General features: G+C 38.4%; 1 protein-coding gene and 1 long non-coding RNA gene across 2 annotated transcripts in view; one reads left to right on the plus strand and one right to left on the minus strand.

Annotated features, from left to right (window-relative positions):
• Positions 1–23,163, plus strand: part of LOC113571825 (A disintegrin and metalloproteinase with thrombospondin motifs 20-like) — a 77,971-nt gene extending 54,808 nt beyond the window's left edge. The window contains exons 26-38 of the mRNA XM_027000985.2: positions 1–72; positions 932–1,093; positions 1,713–1,889; positions 12,113–12,280; positions 14,464–14,637; positions 16,101–16,271; positions 16,410–16,619; positions 16,808–16,937; positions 18,134–18,323; positions 18,552–18,685; positions 19,301–19,392; positions 19,491–19,595; positions 20,583–23,163. The exon at positions 1–72 is cut by the window's left edge and continues 192 nt beyond it. Of these exons, the coding sequence (XP_026856786.2) occupies positions 1–72; positions 932–1,093; positions 1,713–1,889; positions 12,113–12,280; positions 14,464–14,637; positions 16,101–16,271; positions 16,410–16,619; positions 16,808–16,937; positions 18,134–18,323; positions 18,552–18,685; positions 19,301–19,392; positions 19,491–19,595; positions 20,583–20,672 (1,875 nt within the window). The 3' untranslated portion in view covers positions 20,673–23,163. The remainder of the gene's footprint in view (positions 73–931; positions 1,094–1,712; positions 1,890–12,112; positions 12,281–14,463; positions 14,638–16,100; positions 16,272–16,409; positions 16,620–16,807; positions 16,938–18,133; positions 18,324–18,551; positions 18,686–19,300; positions 19,393–19,490; positions 19,596–20,582) is intronic.
• LOC113571826 lies at positions 8,175–10,769 on the minus strand. The gene is made up of 2 exons (XR_003410032.2): positions 10,592–10,769; positions 8,175–9,309 (listed from the first exon to the last, which is right to left on the minus strand). It is a non-coding gene; the product is annotated as an uncharacterized LOC113571826 (long non-coding RNA).
• Positions 23,164–23,644: the final 481 nt, after the last annotated feature.

The raw sequence follows: 23,644 nt of genomic DNA on the forward strand, positions 1-23,644 counted from the left end.
AGCCATCTGGGGCACAGCAGCTGGAATGTCCCCTCCACTGACAACCAGTGGCGGACTGGGCCCTGGGGATCAGTATGTCCTCCTGTTATTCCACACCAACAGTCACAGACACACACAGACCCAGACATATTAAAGAAATGGGAACCTTGGGAGCAATATTTTCAGCAATAATCTATCTTTCTAACATAGAATGTTAATTACAGTGTAGTCCACAGGGTTTCCAAAGGAGCAGAATGGTTCAGACAGAGGCCCTACGTCAGCTGTCCAAGCAGAGTATTTCTCTTCTCTTCTAAAAGCACTGTGCTTGCACAGCTGATGAAGGACATCCTGCTTCCTCTGGAAACCCTGTGGACTACATTGTAATTAATGTATTGTTTCTCTGGAAACCCTGTATACTACACTGCAGTTCTTTACTGCCTATACATCTTTAACTACAGACATTGTAAAATTGCACTCCCCTAGCTCACATGGTTTAGAGCACATAGAGCAAACAGCTAAGCTCATGGGTTCCACTTTCATATGTATGAACATATAATTCTCACTGGATACATCTGCTAATTGCTGTAAATATTTAAAATTGTTTTCAGTATAATGAAACCTGTCTTAACAGCCTTAATAATTTCACTTCTAATAAATTAATTAATGCCAGTTATTTTCAATAGACTTTATTACAGTCATTAAAAATATTGTGAGTGTTGCCCTGTTCCTACATTAGTGTCATTACTAACACAGAATACCAGATGTTTGTTCATATTTACTGTAAAATCTATTCATAATATCTACTCATTCATGCCAGTCATTCTCATATATGCTTTTGGACCTTTTGGCTGGATGGTTCCTGTGTTAATGCTGCCTTTTATCATGGCAAGCAGAAGTGCCTTTGTGTTTTGTATGTATGTTTTCTAATCAGACTGTGTTTGCCCTGCCATAGTGTTCCAGCACGTGTGAGGGTGGTTTTCAGAGAAGAGTGGTGGTGTGTCAAGACTCGGAGGGCCACAGCACTAGTTATTGTGACGAGAGAGTCAAACCCAGCGAGTCAAAGAGCTGTGACTCAGGACCCTGTCCTCTCTGGAACTATGGCATCTGGGGAGAAGTGAGTAATCAAGACGACTTACACTTACCCAAATTCCGTTGCCTAAATCTCAACGTTAACAACAATAAATACAACAAGAAATAGGAAACACAATGAAAAGTGCATGAATGATGCTGGTGGCTTGGAACAAAATGACTGAAAAAACTACTACAATTTGATAATTCATTAACTGTGATTAACTGGAGCTGTATATGGAATAGCTAAAGGCTGCTAATGTCCTCCACTCTTGTCCTCATTGGCATTAAATTTGAAGTTAATGCACTTAGTTAAAACTCTGTAATTGATTAAATATCACATACTTCAGTCTTGACCTCAACTTGGCTGTGTGGTAAATGCCTTGCTGAAACTAGCACTAGCAGCAGTATTATCACTCCATTTTCCCCTTCAGATAAAATAAGAATTTCGAAACAAGGATTATACTGGCCGTTAAAAATGACTTAACATTTCCCTAAAAGCAATTGGCTTGTAATGGGAAGCTAACTGAAACAGAATGGGAAATTTTGTGGCTTTTCTGTATTCTTGGTTTAACACACCTTAACAACATATGTCTCCATGCCTTTTCTCATGACCTCTCCCCTCTCTTTCTGAAACGATTCTTCTCCCTCTCTTTTACCTTCAGTGTACAGTGTCGTGTGACGGGGGGCAGCGGACGCGGATGGTTGTGTGTCAGCGTCCCACTGGGCAGAGGCTGAGTGAGCACAGCTGTGACGTGCTGGACAAGCCTCCTGACGTGGAGCAGTGCAACACGCAGCCCTGTCCTGGCAGTGCCTTCTGGCACAGGCGACCGTGGAAGCCGGTACGATAGAAACTCTTTTTCCCATCTCCTCTTCTCTCACTCCTCCTCCTGCTTTCTGTCTGTAAATAAGACAGGTCACCTGATGTGTTTCCACACTGTGGAAATTGTTGGCTTCTAAGAATGTAGAAGCTTAAATCCCTCCAGTAGCACAGTATCAGCGGAGTTTCAAACAGCGCAGAGGCTCAAATGAGTACAACTGTCATTAGTCATTTAGAGCAGACAAAGGGGAAGATTGCAGGTTCATGAAACAACTGGATGGATACGATTTAGGGAAGCAGCTGGCTTTTTAAAAATGTGTTCAAGTGTTTCAGAAAAGCCAACAAGAAGGACTCCAGCAATTCAGGGTCTGTCTTTATAAGGCATTTCATTCCACCTATGCATTGTGACAATGAACTCCAGTGTGCTGGAGTCAAGCTTGAGTGGGAGTGTTTGGCACTAGTTCCAGCTCCTGCTCAACATAGCTGAACTCACACTGGCATGGTGCTGATTAGCCTAAAACCAAGGTGCTTCTCCCTCCTGGGAATTATTACAAACACATGTAGCCAAACGGTAGCAAAGGCTTTAAATGAAAGCTGAAAATTAGCAGGACTGTGTTGTCTGACAACACTGATTATTTTCATGGGGGGACAAATAATTAAAGTGATATTTATTTTCAATGATAAAAGGTTAAGTAGTTATTAGTGATGGTGCACCCTGTAATCAAAGAACACAAGTGTATATTTGTGTATAAGAGTTATATTATTATGTATTATAAAACAGCAACAAATGACTATAACTGTATATTGTATGACTGTATATTGTATGTATATCTTTGTACAGTATGACATTTTAGTTTAGCAGTTTTTACACAGTAATATTTAATATTTTCTCACTGGTGCTTTTGGTCTGACAAGTTGTATAGGACATATAAATGATGCTGTTTTTGAGTATGTTTCTCTGTGATATGAAAATAGTGTTTAAAAGATGAATGGAATTGATTTATTTTTACAAAGTTTTTTTTTTTCCATTTGAAACAGCATTTAAAACCCCTCAGTGACTATAGTAAAATTAAATATCTTTTTCTAAACAAACTGTTCTTAAATTTAACTGTGAAAACAGCCATAACATACTGCAAGACATTTCTCAAAATGCACTTGGTCAAACATGACCAACAAGCTGATTTTTATAAATGTTAATTAGAAATGTGAGCAGCATTCCACCTCTTCTTGCTTCCAGTCAAAGCCAATCCCAATAATATAGGATATGTAGTAAATTATCACTTCCAAGTCAAAAATGATCACTTCCAAACCAAAAAGTGCTTACATTGCCAAGTTCAGATTAATAAAGTCATATTACAAAAAATATTTTCTGCCTTCAGCCTTTGTTATATTGTTATTTTTGCCTACAAGTAAAAAAACAAATGTACAAATATAGTGCAATAATACATTTCATTGCAACGATTTAGCTCTTCATTGTGGCTATGATTTTATGACCAGTGATTGGCTGTATAGCTTAGTTTAAGAATTTAAGATGCAATGTCCAATCCAATGTTGCAATCTTTCAGGCCCTACAAAATCCCTAACAAATATTCTGAGAACAGGCTCCCTACACTAATTGCTGATAAGATTTACAAACAACCCAAGACTATAGGTGCGAAAGAGTCAACCATTTGACGATTAAGCCCCACTGTGGCATGCTCTTTGTGAGAGCTTTTTGCTGTTGCTGCTCAATCAGAACCCTGTCTGTTAAAACACAAATACCTCTGTCCAGTCACAGATTGGTCATTTGTTGCTGTTTTGGGCCAGTTATTACTTTTTCTGAGAAATTTAATTCAAGAGAGTTATTTATTTGTTTACAGTAGAACATTGAGTGCTTATATGCTTTGTTCTCATGTTTTGTTAACTGTAAACAAGTGTTTACATGTCTGCAGTTGTCTTGCGAACCCCGCTTTAGTCCTCTCGTTTCTGTTCTGCTCAGTTTCTATGGACTGTTAACAAACTGCAAAAAGTCCAAGTTTTTGTTTATTTTTAACGCACTCTGTTCACCCATAGTGGGCTAAAACTCCATTACCTCGTAAGTGCTTATTTTGTCAGCTACATTCAGTGGTCTGATCTGGTTCGTTCACAAATATGTTTACATTTGCTTATTAAAAATATTAAAAGTTCTTAAGGTTATGCAATTTGTGTTGTTTTTCAGTTTGTAGCATTGTTGCTTAAGTCCTGTGCATGAAATTGATTATCAACCTTATACAATTCCAATCTTATACATTTATCAATCTTATACAATTCCTTTATGAAGTCCAACATCTAGTATACAAAAACTAACCTTTTTGGTCTTCAATAAATACTGGCAAGGTTTTAGGAACAAAACTGTGGGATATAATCCAAAAGATTGCTTGTTATATTAATAATGGCAACCATTACAGTATATAATAATAATAACACAGAGGGAGTGTTCTTTATGGCTGCGTTAGTACTAATGTGCCCAATGGATATCTTTATTAAAGAGTTAAAGGAAAAAGCGAAGTGCTGAATCAAAACAAACAAGGGAAGGAAAGGAGTTGAGGCTCATGTTGGGTCATGAAAAGGTATTTTTTATGGTGCTTTTTGCCAAATTACTTGTTGACACACAAGAAAACATCAATGGCAAATTACACTTTAGCATTAATCGATACATCTGGTCATGATTAATATAATCCTGCTATCTAATGCATTTTGCTAGAAACGTAACACATACTTCTTTTGTTAGTGGCATTAACCAGTGTTGACAAGATCGATGTATTTAAAAATTTGCAAAGTAAAATTTGAGAAAAGTCATGGATATACTTTCTATCAACCGAGTGTAAAGAGTTTGGCTTTATTGTTGAAACTTATGAACATTTTGGTGAAAAATCATAATAATTTTGGAAGTGTAAAATTGTGTAAATTAGATTTGTTTTATTGCCAAACTACTTATTTACAGGATAGTTAAAAACTTGAAATCCCCTGCTAAATCTTAGTTTGTCACAAGTCTTTAGAAATAGCAGCTGATAGGAAATGCATCTCTCCAAAATATTTTTTTCCCCAGAAACTTGTTCTTCTCTGAATGTAATGGTTTAAATCAGCCCCAACAATGTCATTTAGACATATTTCAGCTCAGAAATGAAACTACTAACTGTATGATTTCATATTTGAAATGGACTTATGTGTAACAAGCAACATACTGTTACTTTTTAAAATCAATCAACTAATTTTTAAAAAACACAGTTAGTTAGCCACTTTAAAAGCTTGAACTAACAATGGCCATGTATGAAAGTTAACTGAGAAAGTAAAATAATGCTTTTCAAATTAATAGTACCTTATAAAAAATATTAAAGGGCCTTTGATTGATCTTTGAATGAACACAATGCAACAATTTTGCCACTTTCTCAGGATTGTGAGAAATGGGTATTAATGATGGACACATCTGGTAGCTTATGGAGATACTTGCTAAATAAATTATGTAAGTTTTCAATTTTGCATTGGTCATTTTGTATGTCTCCGTAAGGATATGTCTACATTCCATGCATGGAAATAATTAAAATATCTGTAAGTGGAGATGATATTATACCCATATATAATATTTGTGTGAGTTTGTGTGTGCTTATAAGCGATGCTTTGTGGCAGGTTTTCATTGACTTTATTTTGCATTTCTGCAAAGCTGTTCTCTAGGGTGTGAGTACTCCGCCTTGATAGAAATTAGCTAGAAATAATGCAATAAAGTCTTAAAAAAGATCAACTTTATTGTCAATGATGTTAAATCTTTGGCTAGCAGAGAAGGAAATAGCAGCTTAGCAATAGTGTATGCCATTGTATTGAATCAATTTAGGATGTACATATGCTATTGTATAAGTGCAGGGTATGTCTTAGTGTCTGATGTCCCTTTCACTACATTCAATTAGAATTTAGTAGCAGTAACCATGTGAATTTAGTAGCAGTAACTATGTAGACTTCCCCACATCAGCCTGATGTTGACATGTTGTGGTTCAGTTGCTTTTCAAACATTTATAAAAATAGTCATTATCATAATTATACAGTAATTGCTATAGAGCTAAACTATATACATGTTGTATATATGTTGTATATGCTGTAATTTTGATAATGTATGTAAAAAATAAATTAATGATTAATTGAAATCTAACAAATGTTCACTTTTAGGCATCCCAGTAATCTAGGCCTATATAACAGCAGTTCTCAGAAATAAAAAACTGTAGAACTTCTCAGTAAGCATTCTGGCTAACCAATGACTACCCTACTAAAACTGGCATATTTACTATATAAGACTTACCTTGAAAACAGATCATGCCAAGGTTCCATTGGTGATTATGGTACCTTTTAAAAAAAACAAACAACATAGCATACAATACTTTAATCTTTACAATACTGTTAATCTTTAATATCGTCCTTGCATTGAATAAAAGGGAAACAAGATCAAATAAACTGGCTCAAGCCAAATCTTTCCACAGAACAAATTATTGTCACAGTAAGAAAACAGTTTTTGGTTGTTTTGTTTTGTTGTAATTATTCTATATATAATGCAATTATTTTATTTTGTAACATTTAAAATTGAAGTTAATAATAGTTGTTTATGCAAGACCATATGTTTGAATTCTCATTTTAAGTTAAAAGACAGTAAATTATGCTTAACAGTAAGCAAAGTATCGTATAAGCTCAAATTTTTAAACAGGTCTAAGTAAAAGCAGGCAACAATGCATTACAACAGTTGATTTTTACTGTTATGAGGTAGTACATATTGCATGCGCTATATATCCTACCCCATAACACTAAAAAATAATTCCAGATGAACTATGGAGCATAAATTTCAGGTTGCATTAGTAAAAGACACAAAATACTTATAAAAACATAAATTGGATGGTGGAATGCAAAAAGAGTCTTGCTAGAATGTTCATTCTTTGGCAGACTTTCTGTATTGGTTCTTGCAAGTGTAGTAATGCAAGATTTAAAGATCTTTAAATCTTTCCCTTTGGACAGGCTTAGGAGAGTCAAAATGGTTTTGTTTTGAGATAAAACGTATGGCCTACTTTCTATGCAAGTACTGCGTGAATAAAATATGATCAAATTGAATGAGATTAGAATCTGGAAGTATTTAAGATGGGCTTCCAATGAGTGTGTTCAGGCTGTAAAATAAACCTGGTCTTTGGCATTTCATTGCGTTCTTGACGTGATACACTTCTTCCATTTTATAGTTTGTCTATACACTGTTGAAACCTACTCAATGATGTTTAAAACAAAGCTTCTCTCTATCTGTGTTGAAGACATTGTTCCTTTGTACCTCAATGCACTTTGACACAACATTTTATCAGTATGCATTGCATTTCAAAAGTTTCAAATTGGCAACATTAACATACTAGGGTAAAATGAATGAGAGGAATTTATGCCAAAATTGTAAACATTTTATTAAAGCTGAAATAGTAATGTGTAGTAATGCAAACCTGCACTGAATCAAAACATGACTTCTTTGGATGTACTGGAAAGATGACAACTTACTGTAGAGAAGGTAGTGTTTATAACTGTTCCTTTTATAGGTGTTGATATGTTGTCCGTTTAGCCTCTGTCTGCATATACTGTTCAGCTCCTTGCCTGTCTGGTCTGTTTCTGCTTGAGCTGTGTGTAGACTGATTGCTGCTGGTGCACAGATGGGGAGGAAATACCTATGTTTCTGTCTACGTGGTTGTCAGAGTTACGCATCCAAACCTGTTTCTGTGGATAATTAGGCAATATCAATGATACAGTCTTCAACTCACATCATCAACCCACATGTTAAAGTAATTATTACCACTTCAGCCATACACATGAAGTCAAAAGGTCTCCAGTGGTTCAAACTGGAGCAAATACCACTACAATTATTTCTAGATAGTTAATCAGAAAATGTTTTGCACCTTTAACAGTTCACAGCAATTAATAGCATTAATTTTCAGTTGGCTTCATTTTTAAATGATAGGCATTGTCTTTAGGCAGTACCAATTTCAATATTGTAGAAAAATAATATGTAGTTAAACTCAGTGTGGAGTGACTCATGCACGTTTTTTTTTTAATTTCATACCAACAAAATGAACAACTGCTCATGTCTCGTATCTTCCAAACTATAGACCTTTTGGAACTCCAAATACTCTTAATACACTCTCTGATGCAGTCAAAGGTATCCAGATGATGTGCCTTAGTACATGCAGCACTGTGATGTGCCTTGGTAAATACAGTACTGTAATATAGCAGCACTAGAACATATTCCCCTGTCATGTGTCAATAAAATGAGGCAGAGTAAACAGAGAACGCTCATCTTGGAGGAATGTTTTAATGTGATACATATGGAACAGGTGTTAAGCTTCAGCAAATTCAATGACTAGAACACAAATCTACCAGCTAAATTCTCAGATAGAGGCTTTTTTTTAAAAAAATTGTCCTGTTAGTCTAAAGGATGACAAAAAACAAGATCCTATAAAACATTAGCTAACAAGAGAGTTATTAGTAGAGAAACCACAGGGTTGTATATACATCCTGTTCTCATCTTGACTTCTAGGAAAAACCATACTGGAACTTCATAGGGTAGTTAAACTAAGGGCAGCTGTGGGTTGTCTGTATGCCATATCCTTCATATATGCAGTGCAAGTGGATTAAATTATTGTAACACTTGGAGTTTTGTAAATTCTTGTGAAAACAGAGTTAACTTGGTGTCTCAGGACAAAGAATTTTCAAAAATATTTCACTCATTTACCAAATGTCAGCACAAATGTCTCTATAGTTCTAAACTCAGGGGTTGTGCCCCAGTTCAACATAAAGACTCCTCAAAAGTTAGATTTAAACTTGGAAATGTGTCCCAGCTTAGCTTTTGAAGGTAGGTTGCCTGTTGTTATCTTGGTGGTGACATACAGCTGCAGATTTTATTTTGGTAGGTTGGTGTTGACGTTTATAGACAACATTGTGGAAGATATCCAGTGCTCTAGCTTTACCAGCTTTCACTTGACTATCTTGATGTTCTCCGGGAAGAAGCTTGTGTCAAAAATGTTTTTGCCATTTTGAAAACCATTTTCAAGTTGCTTGCCTGGTTGTTTTCTGAAAGGGCATACTTCTTTCAGGCAGTTTTTAAAATTTCATATTTGCCTCATCCACCTGTCTCTAATATGTTCATAAAGTAAAATGGCAGCAATCCTTCACATACATTTTGAATTAGGATTTGGCTTTCAAGGCATCCATTTTTTCATAATACTGTTTTTTTCTTTTAACAAGAATGTAGCATATGTCATTTCCAAGCATTAAGACATCGTTTCTATTCCCAGTGGTGCTTTTTTCAGTGTGGCTGTTTATAAGTGTGAGCTATGTCGCTGACACCCTGACACCAAAGGCACAATTCGTTCCAGCTGCTGCCATGTTGCTCTCTCCTAATTTAGCATGAGGTTTTGGTTCTCCTGCAAAAGAAGACCTTGATATAGAAGCACATCATGGGGTAGATTATCCCTATGTAAATATCCTCTCTTAATGCACATTCATGCAGTGTACCATTTGTGTATAGTCATATATAATTTTTTTTTTCCTTGGCATGCCAACATTGTCTTATATGGTGTACTTATTCAGCTTTTAATGCATTTGAAAGAGATTTCATTGTAAATAAAATGACCAAGAAGGCAGCCTGTGTGATTCAGGAATTAATAGCTTGACCTGCTTACAGAGTGACAGTGGGACTACTAAGAACTTCTGCCTCCCAGATATGACTTTGGTTAGGAAGAATAAATCTTCGATGAGCATTCTGTCTTATTATACAATTATTATAAAATTATTTCTCTGTATTCTTGCTTCAATATATGACTAAATTTAAGTAAAAATAATTCCACTGTTCTTTAATGAAGCAAACTGCCAAGAACTTGATTTGCTTGTCATGGCACTAGTGATGATCAAAGAAGAATTTAGTTCATAGTGTAAGCAAATGCTCTTCCACTAAGCAGACTACAAACACCCTTCTCATTGTAAGAGGGCTCACTTAGTCCAAACAGTTCAAATTCAGATAGTGATCTTTAATGGTGAGATTTTAAATGTCTAGAGTTTCTTCCCAGTTTAAAAAAAAAAAAAAAATTATTATTTTTTTTTTACATTTTACTTTAAATCATTTTTGTTTTTACATTTTTTAATTTCAGATAGGTACCCTCAGATTATACCAATCTTAACTCAGTTGTCATGTATAAAAGACTGCATAAGGATCTGTTAATGTACCTATATAATCATACTGGTTATCTTATAATATTGGGCTCAGGCATCTATTTTCTATTTTGAAGCCATAGATAGCCATAAAATTACATAAGCTTACATAAAAGAACAAGTAAGGCCCTACAATATCTGCTATAAAATAAATCAGCTAAATATATCCATTAATGTTTCAATGAATGACAAAAGAGAGGAACATGAGCATTACTTCACCAAGTTGTCTTACTTGACTATAAAGCAGCATTGTGTTACAATTAAGATCACATATCTTATGATATATTTACATCTAGAATCATTAACATGAAAAACTCAGAAATGTTTTATCTATACCTTTCGTTAAAGATCATTTCAAGCTTAGCAGCCCTTAATCTTTTGTTCAAAATACTAGCATGACAGTCTTGTCTTGTAGCATTTCAGTGGGATTTTCCTGCTATTCTGGAGAATGCTAAACACGAACAGGCATTTTCTTCTCTATATCCGAATGTCACCTACCTTATGGGCATGGGCCCACAGCAGGGTTTCTCCCCATGTTCTCCTGACACGGTCTGTGTCAGCTCTCTGTGCCATTAGCATTTGAGCACCAGATGAGCAGAACGAGTGAAGAGCAGACAAGCTGACCACCAGCCCTCTGAGCGGGTACTGCTCACTCACTGCTCTGTACGGCTGGGATTTCCACCTTTCTTCCTGTCTCCTGTGTTCTTCTCCTCTTTCACTCTGGGAGCAGTGAGGAGGGGCTTACACACTCAGCCCCCCCTCCATGTCCCTCATGTAAGTGTTCGCCTCAGTGCTGGTCTGTGACTATGGTGAGAGGAGTAGAAGGTTCTGTCTGCCTGCATGTTCAGGATCAGTCACTTTGAGTGCTACACTTTGATGTTCTTTGTCAGTAAACTTAAGCACTGTGTTTAACATGCTTCTGTAATTGCCACGTTTGTGATGCAAATGGTGGTGTGTGTGTGTGTGTGTGTGTGTGTGTGTGTGTGTGTGTGTGTGTGTGTGTGTCTGTCTTCCCTGTGAGCTCTGTTTGGGAAAGGTTTAATGGGTACTATTGTAGTTCAAGGTGACTGAGTGCTGCACCAGCATGTTTGCAAGCATTAGCTTTGAGTCTTCGCTTCATAATCCTCTGAAAACCCTTTGCCTTGTTAGATTATGCTGTTTTTCACCTCTAATTGTAGTTTAAATATTCAATATTTGGCCCATTTCCCATTAATCTCAAAGACAATTTCAATCCCATGGTACATTTTGTTCTCTTGAGAACTACTACAACTAGAGAGATTCAATAGTTATGGAATTGTTATTATGTATCCAAAACACAAATATTGTATTTATCATTTGGGATATTACATGTGCTAAGTTAATGAGTATAAACCTGTATTGATGTTTAGATAAGCTCATCTAGCTAAGCCTTATAAGTGTCTACATTAACAGGGTCAGGGAGGAGGCCCAAGGCTTTTCCTGGTGCCCTCGGTGTGGCATGGTTTCTTATGTTTTTCTGAGAAAGTTTCCTCCTGTGTTTGAGCCATGTTTATTAAAACCATATGACTGTCTGCCCTGAGGTTTTTAAGACCTCCCCCTGTCTTGCCTTACCCATATGCCCACACATTTAAGCCTTCTGTTCCCAGTCCATGCTAGCTGGAAGGTTCATTTTCCTGGAGAGGGTGAAGAGAAGGTTACCTGGGGAAGTGAATGCCAAATGAGAGCTTTTTCACATCTCCCTGCTACATGCTGCATAATTATGTTGACGTGAACAGGGGAGCCACCGGGATATCAGAAGAAAATGTAGCAGGCATATGAATGTGAGAATCTGGAGGAATTAGGGTTCATACAAACTAGAGCAGGGTGTGATTCCTCTTCCTTCCAGACTAGGTGCTCTGAATTGTTTTTCCACTTATGCTTCTGTTTGACCCCTTTAGGACTAATGTGTTAAATAGGATGGTCTTTGGGTCAAATATTTCTACTGAGACTCCTACCTGGGCTCATTTTACCTGATGCTCATATCTGTGTCCTTCTCCTCAGTGCTCTGTGACCTGTGGCAAGGGGAGCAAGCAGAGGGAGCTCAGTTGTGTTTACCACAACCAGACGGAGACAGCAGAAGAGCACTGCACTCATCTCCCCCAGCCCAAGACACACAAGCCCTGCAGAGCAGGACCATGTCCCAGCTGGAGGACCAGCAAGTGGGGCGCAGTGGGTATCACATCAATCCCAATGAAACCACTGACCACACTACCACAGCACAATACTTACTGGCCAGAGCTTCTCAAAATACAGAAACATTAGATGTCTGAAGAAACTATTAATTAAATCTCTACATGGATTGACCATACAGCTCTACATGGATTGCTGTTGTTTGAACAGTAAAACACATCTTAATGCCACAGAATGGAGAATAATCAAACTATAAAATACAAACCCACACATGGGCCCCACTTTAGGGCCATTTTTTGACTGGGGAATCTCAGCAGGGAATCTGTACATACACTTGAACTTAGTCAAAGCGTAACTTTGTGTGTGTGTGTGTGTGTGTGTGTGTGTGTGTCTGAGAGAGAGAAAGTGAGAAACTGCTTAAGGGGGGAAAGGAGAAGGATACAGTCTTGGAGGAGCCGACCACACACTCAGTGTCTCTAGTAGAATCCTGCAGTCCATAATGGGTGACACACTTTTAGAACATACCGACACACACATGCATACACACAGCTGGGAAGGCACAAAGACAATCCCAGATTTATCACCAACCACCAGGAATAAACTACTCTTAACATCTCTCATACAATCCATCATGGTAGGTTCTGCAGTTCATTTCTCTCGTTCTGTGAGTTCAACCTGAGGCCAGATCTAAACAGAGAGAGTCCTGTCTGGAACTAGTTACGGGGACAGGTTTGAGTATGCAGCAGTACTTGCATCCTATTTAAGGTCAAAATAATCCCCGCCCTGCAAGAAAACCCTGAAATCTCATTGGCTGAGTGGAGGTGGGTTGAGAGTGGCTCTCCCAGGCCCATTGGAGCCATGCCTTTCTCCTCTGAGTAAAGAAGCCACTCCTCCATCCCTCTCACTGCAGTCTGGAAGCAATCATCCTCTTTCACATACCTCCATAAACCATGAAATCCACAACTAGGGCATAGAGACATGTTTTATATCTTAACATTCATGCATGTGACAACTGTAGAAACCTCAGAGCCTACCTTCCATGGCTTTCAGCAGCCTCTCGACTGGGCATGGTCCCTAAGGGGAGTTTGGTTTAGAGAAGGGTAATAGAGAGTGGTTACCGCACGTAGACTACGTTGCCCTTGGGAATATTGTTCAGTCTGTGTGCGTGTGTCCGTCTGTCTGCTGGGGGGCTTTGTGGGAATTTACTTCAGGAAAAACTCTACTTGAAGCCATTAATACACCGTGACATTTGAAGTTCGGCATCATTGTCTGTATGTCATCTACTGATGCTAGGCAAAGACATCTAAAGCATAAAAAATTTAATTCCCTAAGCAACTAGAACATAATGTTGTCATAATAATGTTGAGTAAACACAGATGAACATTCAGAGGGAAAGATGAAATCCAAGCACAGTTACAAGAACAATAATATGACAGTATCTGATTTAAGTCTGTTACACCTGCTTGCAGGTTTCTTTTTGCTGAAACTTCGCAGTCCTCACACTTTTAATTAGACAAAGCATCAGGATCAACTTTCAGCCAACATCAATTGTTTTGCTTTTAAACTAAATCTTTAACTACAAAATAAATTGTGGCAAAGTGCAGATTTCCATGTATGCGTTAGCATGACATGTCCACGGGAAGAAAGAAAACCCAAGTGCACTTACCTCACTTTTGCTCCTCTTTGATCTTTTGCACGAGTTCTGTTGCAGGGGGACAGAACAAAAGAAAATGAGCAGGTACACAGAGTTAGTGATGCAAAGAGATCTGCTCCCTTGATAGGATTTCTGCTGCTTTAAGCATATGGCCCTCACAGACAATACAAATGAAGTTTGACAGAAACAAATGAAACACTTTTGTGTTTTTCTTGGAAGTGTTGAGACATAAATGTGTGTGATGCTCTTGCTGAAAAGTAAACAGGACAGGAGGTTCTGGATTGAGGTATTAGAGCGTCTGTGACTTAAAGGCAGAAATGATCTTGAATATAGAAGGGAATGGATGTGACATATATCTCATCAGTGTCCATGCTTCAGCCCCTTGGGACTTACATGCAAAAAAATAAAATATGTGTATGATAGTTCCTTCAAAAACATGATGGTTTTGTGTGTGTGTGTCTGTGTGTGTGTGTGTGTGTGTGTGTGTGTGTGTGTGTGTGTGTGTGTGTGTGTGTGTGTGTGTGTGTGTGCGTGTGTGTGTGTGTGTCTGTGCACGCGCACTAAACAGTGCTCGGCCACATGTGGCGTGGGGGTGCAGACCCGTGACGTGTACTGCAGGTGGAAGGGTCATGGCCGCATGAGGGCAGAGATGTGTGATGGTGGCATGCGGCCCCGGAACCTGCAGCCCTGCTCTCTCCCAGGCTGCCCTCAGTACACCTGGTCTGCCAGCGAGTGGCGGCAGGTAGGTCTTCTCCTTTGTCATTGTCTCTGGAACAGGCTGCTCCTACATAATTCTTTTATTTTGCATAGGGGATTGTTGTTTGTGCATTAAGGAGATCTTGCCTATAAAATGGCTTTTTGTGTCGTCTACTCACTTTTGTGGAATTTGTCTTTAGATCTAGTCATTTGGCTGGCCTGCCATAGTATTTGCCTTTATCAGCTAACCTTTAAATAACTTGGCATATTATTTTTCTAAACTAAAGCCTTCCACTTTACTTGCACACATATCTGAGTACTTGGCACTCATTTGCACTTGATCTCTGAACATTGTTGGAGCTGCAAGCTCAGCTTAGGTTTGCCACCTTGATAGAGCATTATGGATGTACATGGGTTGGGCACCTCACTTGGCTCTGTGGTTCTTTTTTTCTTTATTCTATGAACTTCAAAGCTATCTGAACAAGCCCACACACCTTCAAGTGCTTAGTGAACATCTGCGATCATCTTCAGTAAACCTATATACCTTAGGCCTTTTATATGGAGTGTAGGAATTTTAGATAGCAATTTGACTTTATTGGTGTGAATCAATTGCTATTTATTCTTTAATAGGCAGACTAGAATCAATACCATACTCATTTTATTAATGAAGAGCGTGCCATGTCTGGTTGGCAGATTTTTAATGAACCTCAAAGGAATTGTGGGAGATTTACTCAAAAGCTCCTGCTGAGAACAAAGGAGAGAGCATGAGGTTCTAATGGTTCTAAAGAAAGAAAGAAAGAAAGAAAGAAAGAAAGAAAAACGAAAGAAAGAAAGAAAAGTTATTTTCATGTAGATTCCTTGAGGGAGTGTCATGTTAGGATCAGAAAGATGAGCAAATGTTAAGAGAGGAGGGCAGAGGAGATTCAGCCTGCTACTGCAGAGGTAGCCCGATGTTCTCCTAACCCAGCTGAACGTTTGAATGATAACATCACTGCCTGATAATACATCACACGACTTAGTACCCTGATTCCAATCTCTCTCTCCCTTACATGGCAATGATGTCATTTTATCCTCCTCCTTTTTCTTCTCATCTTCTTTCTTTTATCCATCCTCTAAGGATATGAGCCATTTTGGAGAGCACTGAACTAAAGCAAAGCCAAGCCACACTGCCTTTGAGATGTGCTCACATGTAGTCTGTTACAGTAGAAGAGCTTCCGAGCTCTTAAAAATCAGAATTTGTCATTTAAGAATTATTTTTTTGAAATGTTTTTCCCACATTACATTATCTTTTTTATACTTTGCTTCATTTTGGCCTTTGGCGTGATGATCTTCATGTTGCCCAGGCTGCCTCTGTTAATGAAATCTAGAACTGGAGGCATTTTAGGAGCCGCACAACACTACTCCCTCTGGTCAATCCTCTAATTTCATCACTCTGAATTCTGTAGCATTACATTGCAGAACTCTGGACTCTGACATATTTTCTGTATGTGTGTGTGTTTGTGTCTCCAGTGTAATGCTTCATGTGGAGACGGCATAAAACACAGGGAGGTCCTGTGTGTGGATAAGGCAATGAACCATGTCTTACAGGACCTGTGCAGCCCCTTAACCAGGCCTGTCCTATATCAACCCTGCTTCATCGCCCCCTGTCAGTACGTCTGGGTAACTGCAGCATGGACACAGGTGACATATCTTCATTAATAATGTTAATAAATAATTTTAATATTAGAAATGTTTTAGTACACTAATGATCCATTCAGAAGATTGACATAAAATGTAAAGAGCTCACTAGGTACTGAAAAAGACCCATTGTGTGTTCAGTGTTCTGTGAGTTGTGGTATAGGTTCCCAGCAGAGAGCAGTGTTATGCTCTACAGTGCCATCTGTCCAAGACCTGAAGGTGTTTGCAGACCAGTCTTACACCCAGGCCTTGGGCTCTGAGTGCCTGCAGCCTGCCCCAGCCAACACCAGGCCATGCCAGCTCCCTGAGTGCCCGCTGCCTGGATACTGGAAAGTAGGACCATGGAGCAAGGTGTGTGTGTGTGTGTGTGTGTGTGTGTGGTGTCCATCCATACATTTGCTACTTCAACAAACCTCACTTCTCTAGGTGTTCTGTATATAAATGTAGTATGAATTGTGAAAATAATAGTGCCTGCCAATGTTAAACAATATGATTGAAAATCTCATTTTCCCTGTATATAATTTTTGTGTTGTCCTCAGTGTTCTCAGACATGTGGTGCAGGGGTAATGGAGAGAAGGGTAGAATGTCTCACTGAAAAGCATCTTCCCTCCAAAAACTGCCTTCTTTCCAGCCGGCCTGATTCCCACGTAACCTGCAGGCAGAGACAGTGTGAGTATTATTATCTGCTTATGCTCATAGTATGGAGGCAAACCACCAGAGGTGTACACTGGAAAGTGTATTCATGTCCAGTTGAAGTCAGTGGAATCATTTTAAAATGGGCTACTCTGTTGCACTTTCAAATAACTTTTGCTAATGTCTGAAATAACAGCATTCATCTCTGCATCAAAATGGGACAGAGCTTGTCTGACTTTGAGCTTAATTTAATTTTAAAAAGTTATACCTTAATTTTTAAAAAACTTTTAAAACCTTAACAAAAAACAACTTATTTTTTTCTAATTTTGTCATATACCGCACCTCTAAGCCAGAAAGCAGTTTCTGCTGCAATGTTCCAGCACATGGTTGTTCTTCAGTTGTCAATGTTCCAGCACATGAATCTTCTCCAGTTGTCGATGTTCCAGCACATGGTTCTTCTCCGGTTGTCAGTGTTCCAGCATATAGTTCTTCTCCGGTTGTCAGTGTTCCAGCACATGATCCTTCTCTGGTTGTCGGTGTTCCAGCATGTGGTTCTTCTCCGGTTGTCTTCCCTGTGGCAGTTGCATATGCACATACAAATATGTTCTGTAATGGTATTAAATGGGCTGTACTGGGAAACCAACCCAAGACCTGATTTTGTTTTGAGTGATTTTTTCCCCTTAAGAATCTGGAGTGGAGACCCTGACTTTCAACCCCGCTTGAAGCCATTTATCTTTGAAATGATAAATACCTAGGCCCCTCAAGGGAACATTTTAAAAGCTGTTGATGCAAGGTTTTTGATTGGTGGGACTCAGACTCTCAAGTGGGGCCCATTTTTGACCCTAGCACAGGCCGTATGCCAAGGTTCGCAAGTTGGTTCCCTGGCTTTCAGATGCTTTTCACATGGCTTTGGCGTGAGCTTGAGTGTTGTGTCGTCTCTTTTTCTTGCCAAGTCAGGCTTATACAAAATTACAAGGATATGCTCAGGTAATAGGAGAATTCAACAGTCAAGCATTAATGCCAATCAGAGAACCCACGAACATTTGTCTTAATCCATGTGGAAATAAAAAAAACATTTGGTGGGATAAAAACTATTGGTTAAAGATTGTGGAAGTCCCTGCATGCTAATTTGACAAACATATATACTTGCATAAAAGGTTCAATAGGAGCTTCTTTATTATCAAAACCTTAATGTCTTCTTTTTGTTGAGTTTACAGTGTTTTTTTTTCCAGGTGAATTGTTCCCTACCTGCAAGGAGTTGCAGATGAGAGAGGGTATTCGAAAAGATGGCGAACATTACCTCAGAGTTAAATCAAAGGTTCTTCAGATTTACTGTGCAGAAATGCAGACCAACTTTCCCAAGGAGTATGTGACTTTACGTAGTGGCCAAACTGACAACTACTCAGAGGTGTATGGATACAGGTGGGCCTCACTTCATTATTGTCTCATTTTAGTCACTCAGGTAATCATCTCTTCAGTGTCAAATGTCAAGTGCTTCTAAATTAATCATTTTACTGTTAACAAAGAAATAAATCAGTAAGCGAAATATGACAAACTGACTGTTTAAATCAATCTTAAAGATGAGGTACTGTATTGGGCTATATTGGGTTTCATAATATTTTTGCCCTCTGATGTAATGCCTGCTGTCAGGCTGAACAACCCCTTCGAGTGTCCGTATAATGGCAGCAGGCAGCAGGACTGTGACTGCAGGACCGACTACCCTGCAGTGGGCTACACTCTCTACCACAGAGTGAGGCTGGACCTTGGCACCATGCGCATCATCAGTGAGTGACAACAGAGTGCTGACCTGATCATTCATCCAGCATGAGACCGGACCGAGCTGCCTCTCTACACTGTTTAATTCATTCTTTACACTCTAAATAAAGACGTGCATCTTGAATATGGAATCTTGAATATGTAAATATGAAAATATAATTCCACGAACCCGATTGTGACTGGATTTTGTCATTCTATGCCTTACAAAACAGTCAGTGTGTGTGTGTGTGTGTGTGTGTGTGTGTGGACATTTGCTGGTAGCTCACACTGCAGTCAATAGTTGGTGCAGGCAATCTTGAGTTTATTTGGCCAGTTATGAGAGAGTGGCTTTGACATACCCACAAAGATAGAGGAGTGTGCAGGGATATTAGTAGCAGTTGTGGGGGCAGGCCACTAGCACTGTCGTCCTGTCCTCTACACCCACAGCTGAGGCAAAGGCTTTTAATCAAAGAAAAAGAGAGGGGAAGACCCAGAGTTTCTCAGAGGCCGGACAGTAAGGGAGTACTGCAGGGGAGTTTGCTGGCTTTCTGTTTCCCTAACATGATTTGGCCCTGTTGGCTAAAGTGCTTCATGTTCTTCGTGGGTGCAATCCATTTTGTTGACTTGTGTTGTCTCTGCTGCAGCCACAGATGTGCAGTTCTCTCAAACCCTTCTTGGCCATCCGGTCCCCTTTGCCACTGCTGGAGACTGTTACAGTGCTGCCAGATGCCCACAGGTAGGGATCTAACTCTGAATGACTGATCTGGCAATTTCATCTCTGTATGATGCAGCAGTTATAGCAGTTATAGTTAAAGCAATTCTTTGATGTGTTAGGGTCAGTTCAGCATCAATCTCATTGGAACGGGACTGAAAGTTGCTGAGTCAACTAAATGGGTCTCCCATGGCAACTATGTCTCCATCAAAGTGCATCGATCAGAGGTAAGGAGAATGTATGATACAGATTGGCAGAATGTGCTGTCATGATGGCATAAGATTGAGGACTAATGGATTGAGGACTAATGGATAATCATATGGCACACAACAGTATTTTTGATTTCATTTTGGCTTAAAACAGAGTTTGCACCAGTGCATTAGCGCCTCCTCTGACCACAAACACAAACGCGGGTACAAGAGCCACATGGCATTTTCTTCACTTCACGCGGGCACATGAATACCTGTCCATTTTCTCATAATGAGATTTAACCTCCACAATCACCACAAGCATCACCCCATTAAAAATATAAATACAACTGTTTTATTAATTTTTTTCATAAGGAAAAACAATTCTATTGTGACTATTAAATGGAAATCAGTTGTTATTTCATTACACGCAGACAATTATAATCATTTAAATACTTAGCCATATCACAGTCACATAAATATTGATTTTATGCATATCACAATGTTAATAATAATGCTTCAAGTGCCCTATTTCTGTACAAGCATTTCTGTCTCCTCATGAATGTTTGCTTGCACTGCTGTTCCTGCATGTTTGCTGCCATGATGAAATTGTCACTGCACTGTCATCAGCTCATCTGATATCTGATTGGATATTGCGGTGGTGTGTTTAATGATACCTGTGTTCACTGGTCATGAAAAAAGCAAAAGATTTCTGCCAAGTCCACAAATGCCTGCCCTGTGATCTTATGCTTTATGTCTGCGCATGTATTTAGAGCCACATGCATGCGCAAGAGTGGTACCCAGAGTATTACTGTTAAGTTCACAAAAGCAATGTACTAAAAATGCCTTACTAAAAGGTTTTCTTGTATTCATTTGCGCTCCAAGATCATTTATCTGATTAAATCAGGATGTGAAATGTATTCACATTTGCCCCACTTCATATGTATTTGTATATGCCTTTTCACTGGCTGCATGGAAATGTCAATCTTGTGTTTAAACACTCATTTCATCTCCACACCCCTTCAGGATGGAACACGGATCTATGGCCGCTGTGGAGGATTCTGTGGGAAGTGTCTGCCGCATCCTCAAGCTGGACTCCTCGTCCAAGTCCAGTGAAAGGGGCTCATCGAATCGAGTGGAGATTTGCACTCACCATGTCCCCCTCTGCTATGGTATCAGCCCATCCAAAAGAGACACAGAAATGGTGGTTGAGTTTTAGTTAATCTTGCTTCATCCTGCACACTCTCCACCTCCCTCAATCTGTCCTTGGCAGCTGCAGTAAATGATGAGGACACAAGCGAACCACAGCTCTAGCTTTCCCTCCAAAAACACCAAGTTGCTGGAACCAAGCAAACTCACACCTCCTCCACTGAGCACCCAGATGCACAGCAGTCAGTAATCACTACCAAATGTAGACCTGGAGACACAGGCTTTGGCTTCCCCGACAAGAGTCTGGTTAGAGTGTTCGGACAGGCAGGGTCTCCTGTCCTGCTATATAAGAGGTGCATCCCATACCACAAAAGTATATGCATTACGACAAAAGAGACAACGTCCGAGTGTAAGGATCACAGCATCTGTTCAAAACAAGACAAAAGCTTTCAAAAGCTTCTATAGAGTGTTTCTGTCATTTCACTGTGTCTGAACATTTTCTTTCCTAGTTACAGAAGTGTTGTAAAGGGCAGAATGCTTTTTTAGACTGACATTCTCTGTGAAGTCAGTGATCATATGTACAGTCCATACTCCAAAAGGGAATATTTGATGATTATGAGCATCTTTAGATCCATGACAGAAGTAAAAAAAAAAAAAAAAGAATAGCCACTGAAAGACTGCGCTCTGGAGGATGTGAATGTGACAACTCTGACTAAGGACTGAGAAGTTATAGTTCCTAAAATGGTGTTACTGTTTTTTAAATTATTATTTAAACTGAAGACAAAAGCCTTACGACAGCAAATAGCTTGATGAGACAATGTACATATCAGAACCTGTCTGTATTGTTTATGAATGTTCATAGCTTGAGTATCACTTCTTAAACAAACCATAATGATGAGATCATCCTAATTATCATAAAATCATAAAAGTGATAATTTGAATATGGTTGACTGAGTTGGCACTACAGTGCTTTTGGGATATCACCTTAAAGCCTTGTTTCAGAGGCCAGAACCAAGCACTGTAAATTACTGAGAAGTGAATCTACTGTGGAGCAGAACTCAGAAGTCTGTCACTATAATGTATGTAGCCAGAAAAGTAATTGATTTACTATAGTAAAAATAAGAATAATTTCAGTGAAGAAAACATGACTATGATTGTTATCATACTATTTAGATATATATTTTTACCTTCTTTCTTTTTTGTGCCTGTCACCACAGTGCTGCATTGGCATTATTTGGTGTACATGATGGTAATGGCCATCATACACATTTATACAATCAGTTGTTAAATAGGTCATATCAGTTTACTCAGTCAATCAAAAAAATTACATTACCTTTCTAGGTCATGTGTATACCAGATCTAGATTGGTTGCTTAGCTTGTAACATAACAATTTGACCCTACCTCTGACAACAGTGGCTATTCATAACGTATTTTATTACTATTTATGTTTGACAATATTTATTCTGAAATTATATAATGTAGATATGTGTATAGCTTTGTCACAGTGACTACTACCAATGGCAAACCATTTGTGTCATATATTGCAGAAAAGGTATTACATTTTAAAGTGTTAGTAACCACTAACTTTCTAAATGATTAAGAATATAATGGTGGTTTTTACTACTGAAGTTACCTCTAAACAGAGGAGGAGGATACCGGAATACCATTTGAAATAAGCTTCTCAAGGCCTCAATACATCATACATCCATCTTTCTGTTTTATCATCTACAGAATAGACTTGTACTACACCTAGTGCCCAGTGTGGCCTTTCCATGTTAACCAAGTTCATTGCACCAAATGCACGATCCATGATTGCCCTTTAGTTCTAGTTTATCATAATGCAGGATTACCCCTGCCCTTTAGTTTTAGTTTATCAAAAGTGCAAACCAGGAGTTCTGAAATTAGTGGGCAATGACCTGAGCTGACATTAGGCTCTGAACCAGTATTGTCATGTAGGTGCATGTACTAGAATCCACAGACATTCAGATGTAATTTTAGTTTGTCTCAGACTGAAAGAACAGTTCCGCGGGTCTAATGAATATATGTGAGTAGCAAACAAATCTTTGGTTATCGTTGTTTTTATAGGCAACTGAACTATGAGGTCTGTATCAGAAATGTAAGGATTACTTGATGCACTATGTGCCATGAAATGTGTAGAAATTTAAACATCTGTCATTTATATATACATGTACTAACAATTTAAGTTTTGTAATTGTGAAATACGATTATTTTTAATATGTATACTTGAAGTGCAAACAATGCATGTTGATTGAGAGTAGGTACTGTGGTGAAAGGAAAAAGGCTCACTGGCCATGTTTTATCCAAAGATGTACTGAGGCCTATTTACCTGTGTATGTTCAGTTTGTAGGGATTTTCTAATGAAATGATTGATTTTGGTGCTATGTTCAATAGAAAGGAAGTTTATGCCATTGTACTAACTCCGATTTAAAAAGAACAATAAATTAATGACATTTCATTTGAATTTTCATCTGTTGTCAGTGTTCAACCAGCATGCAAATGCAAATCCTACACACCTAGGACAGATATACAGAAAAATGAAAAATATACAAGAGATCTTTCTTAATTACCATGTTTAATTTTTCTCTTACTGGTAATGTAATAGTCAACATCACATCTTTTAATTTTATCTAAAATTCATATTGGATTATTGTAGCCATGAATCTCTGATCTAAGTGACTCAAGTGCTTGTACTAGTCATACTACTTGAATGTAGGACCCAGTACACTCAACAGTCAGTGTTTCTTGACATTTCCAGGTACATGAAATCAGTGATAAAGTACAATATTTTAACAATATAATTTACAATATGTATATTCACATCAAATCTTATTCACATCATTAAATAAAATTTACATTCTATACCTTTGCTGGATAAATACACATACTGCATGTGGATTAGAGTCACAGTTCATAACTG

Source organism: Electrophorus electricus, chromosome 2 (assembly GCF_013358815.1).
Source record: "Electrophorus electricus isolate fEleEle1 chromosome 2, fEleEle1.pri, whole genome shotgun sequence".
Taxonomy (NCBI): domain Eukaryota; kingdom Metazoa; phylum Chordata; class Actinopteri; order Gymnotiformes; family Gymnotidae; genus Electrophorus; species Electrophorus electricus.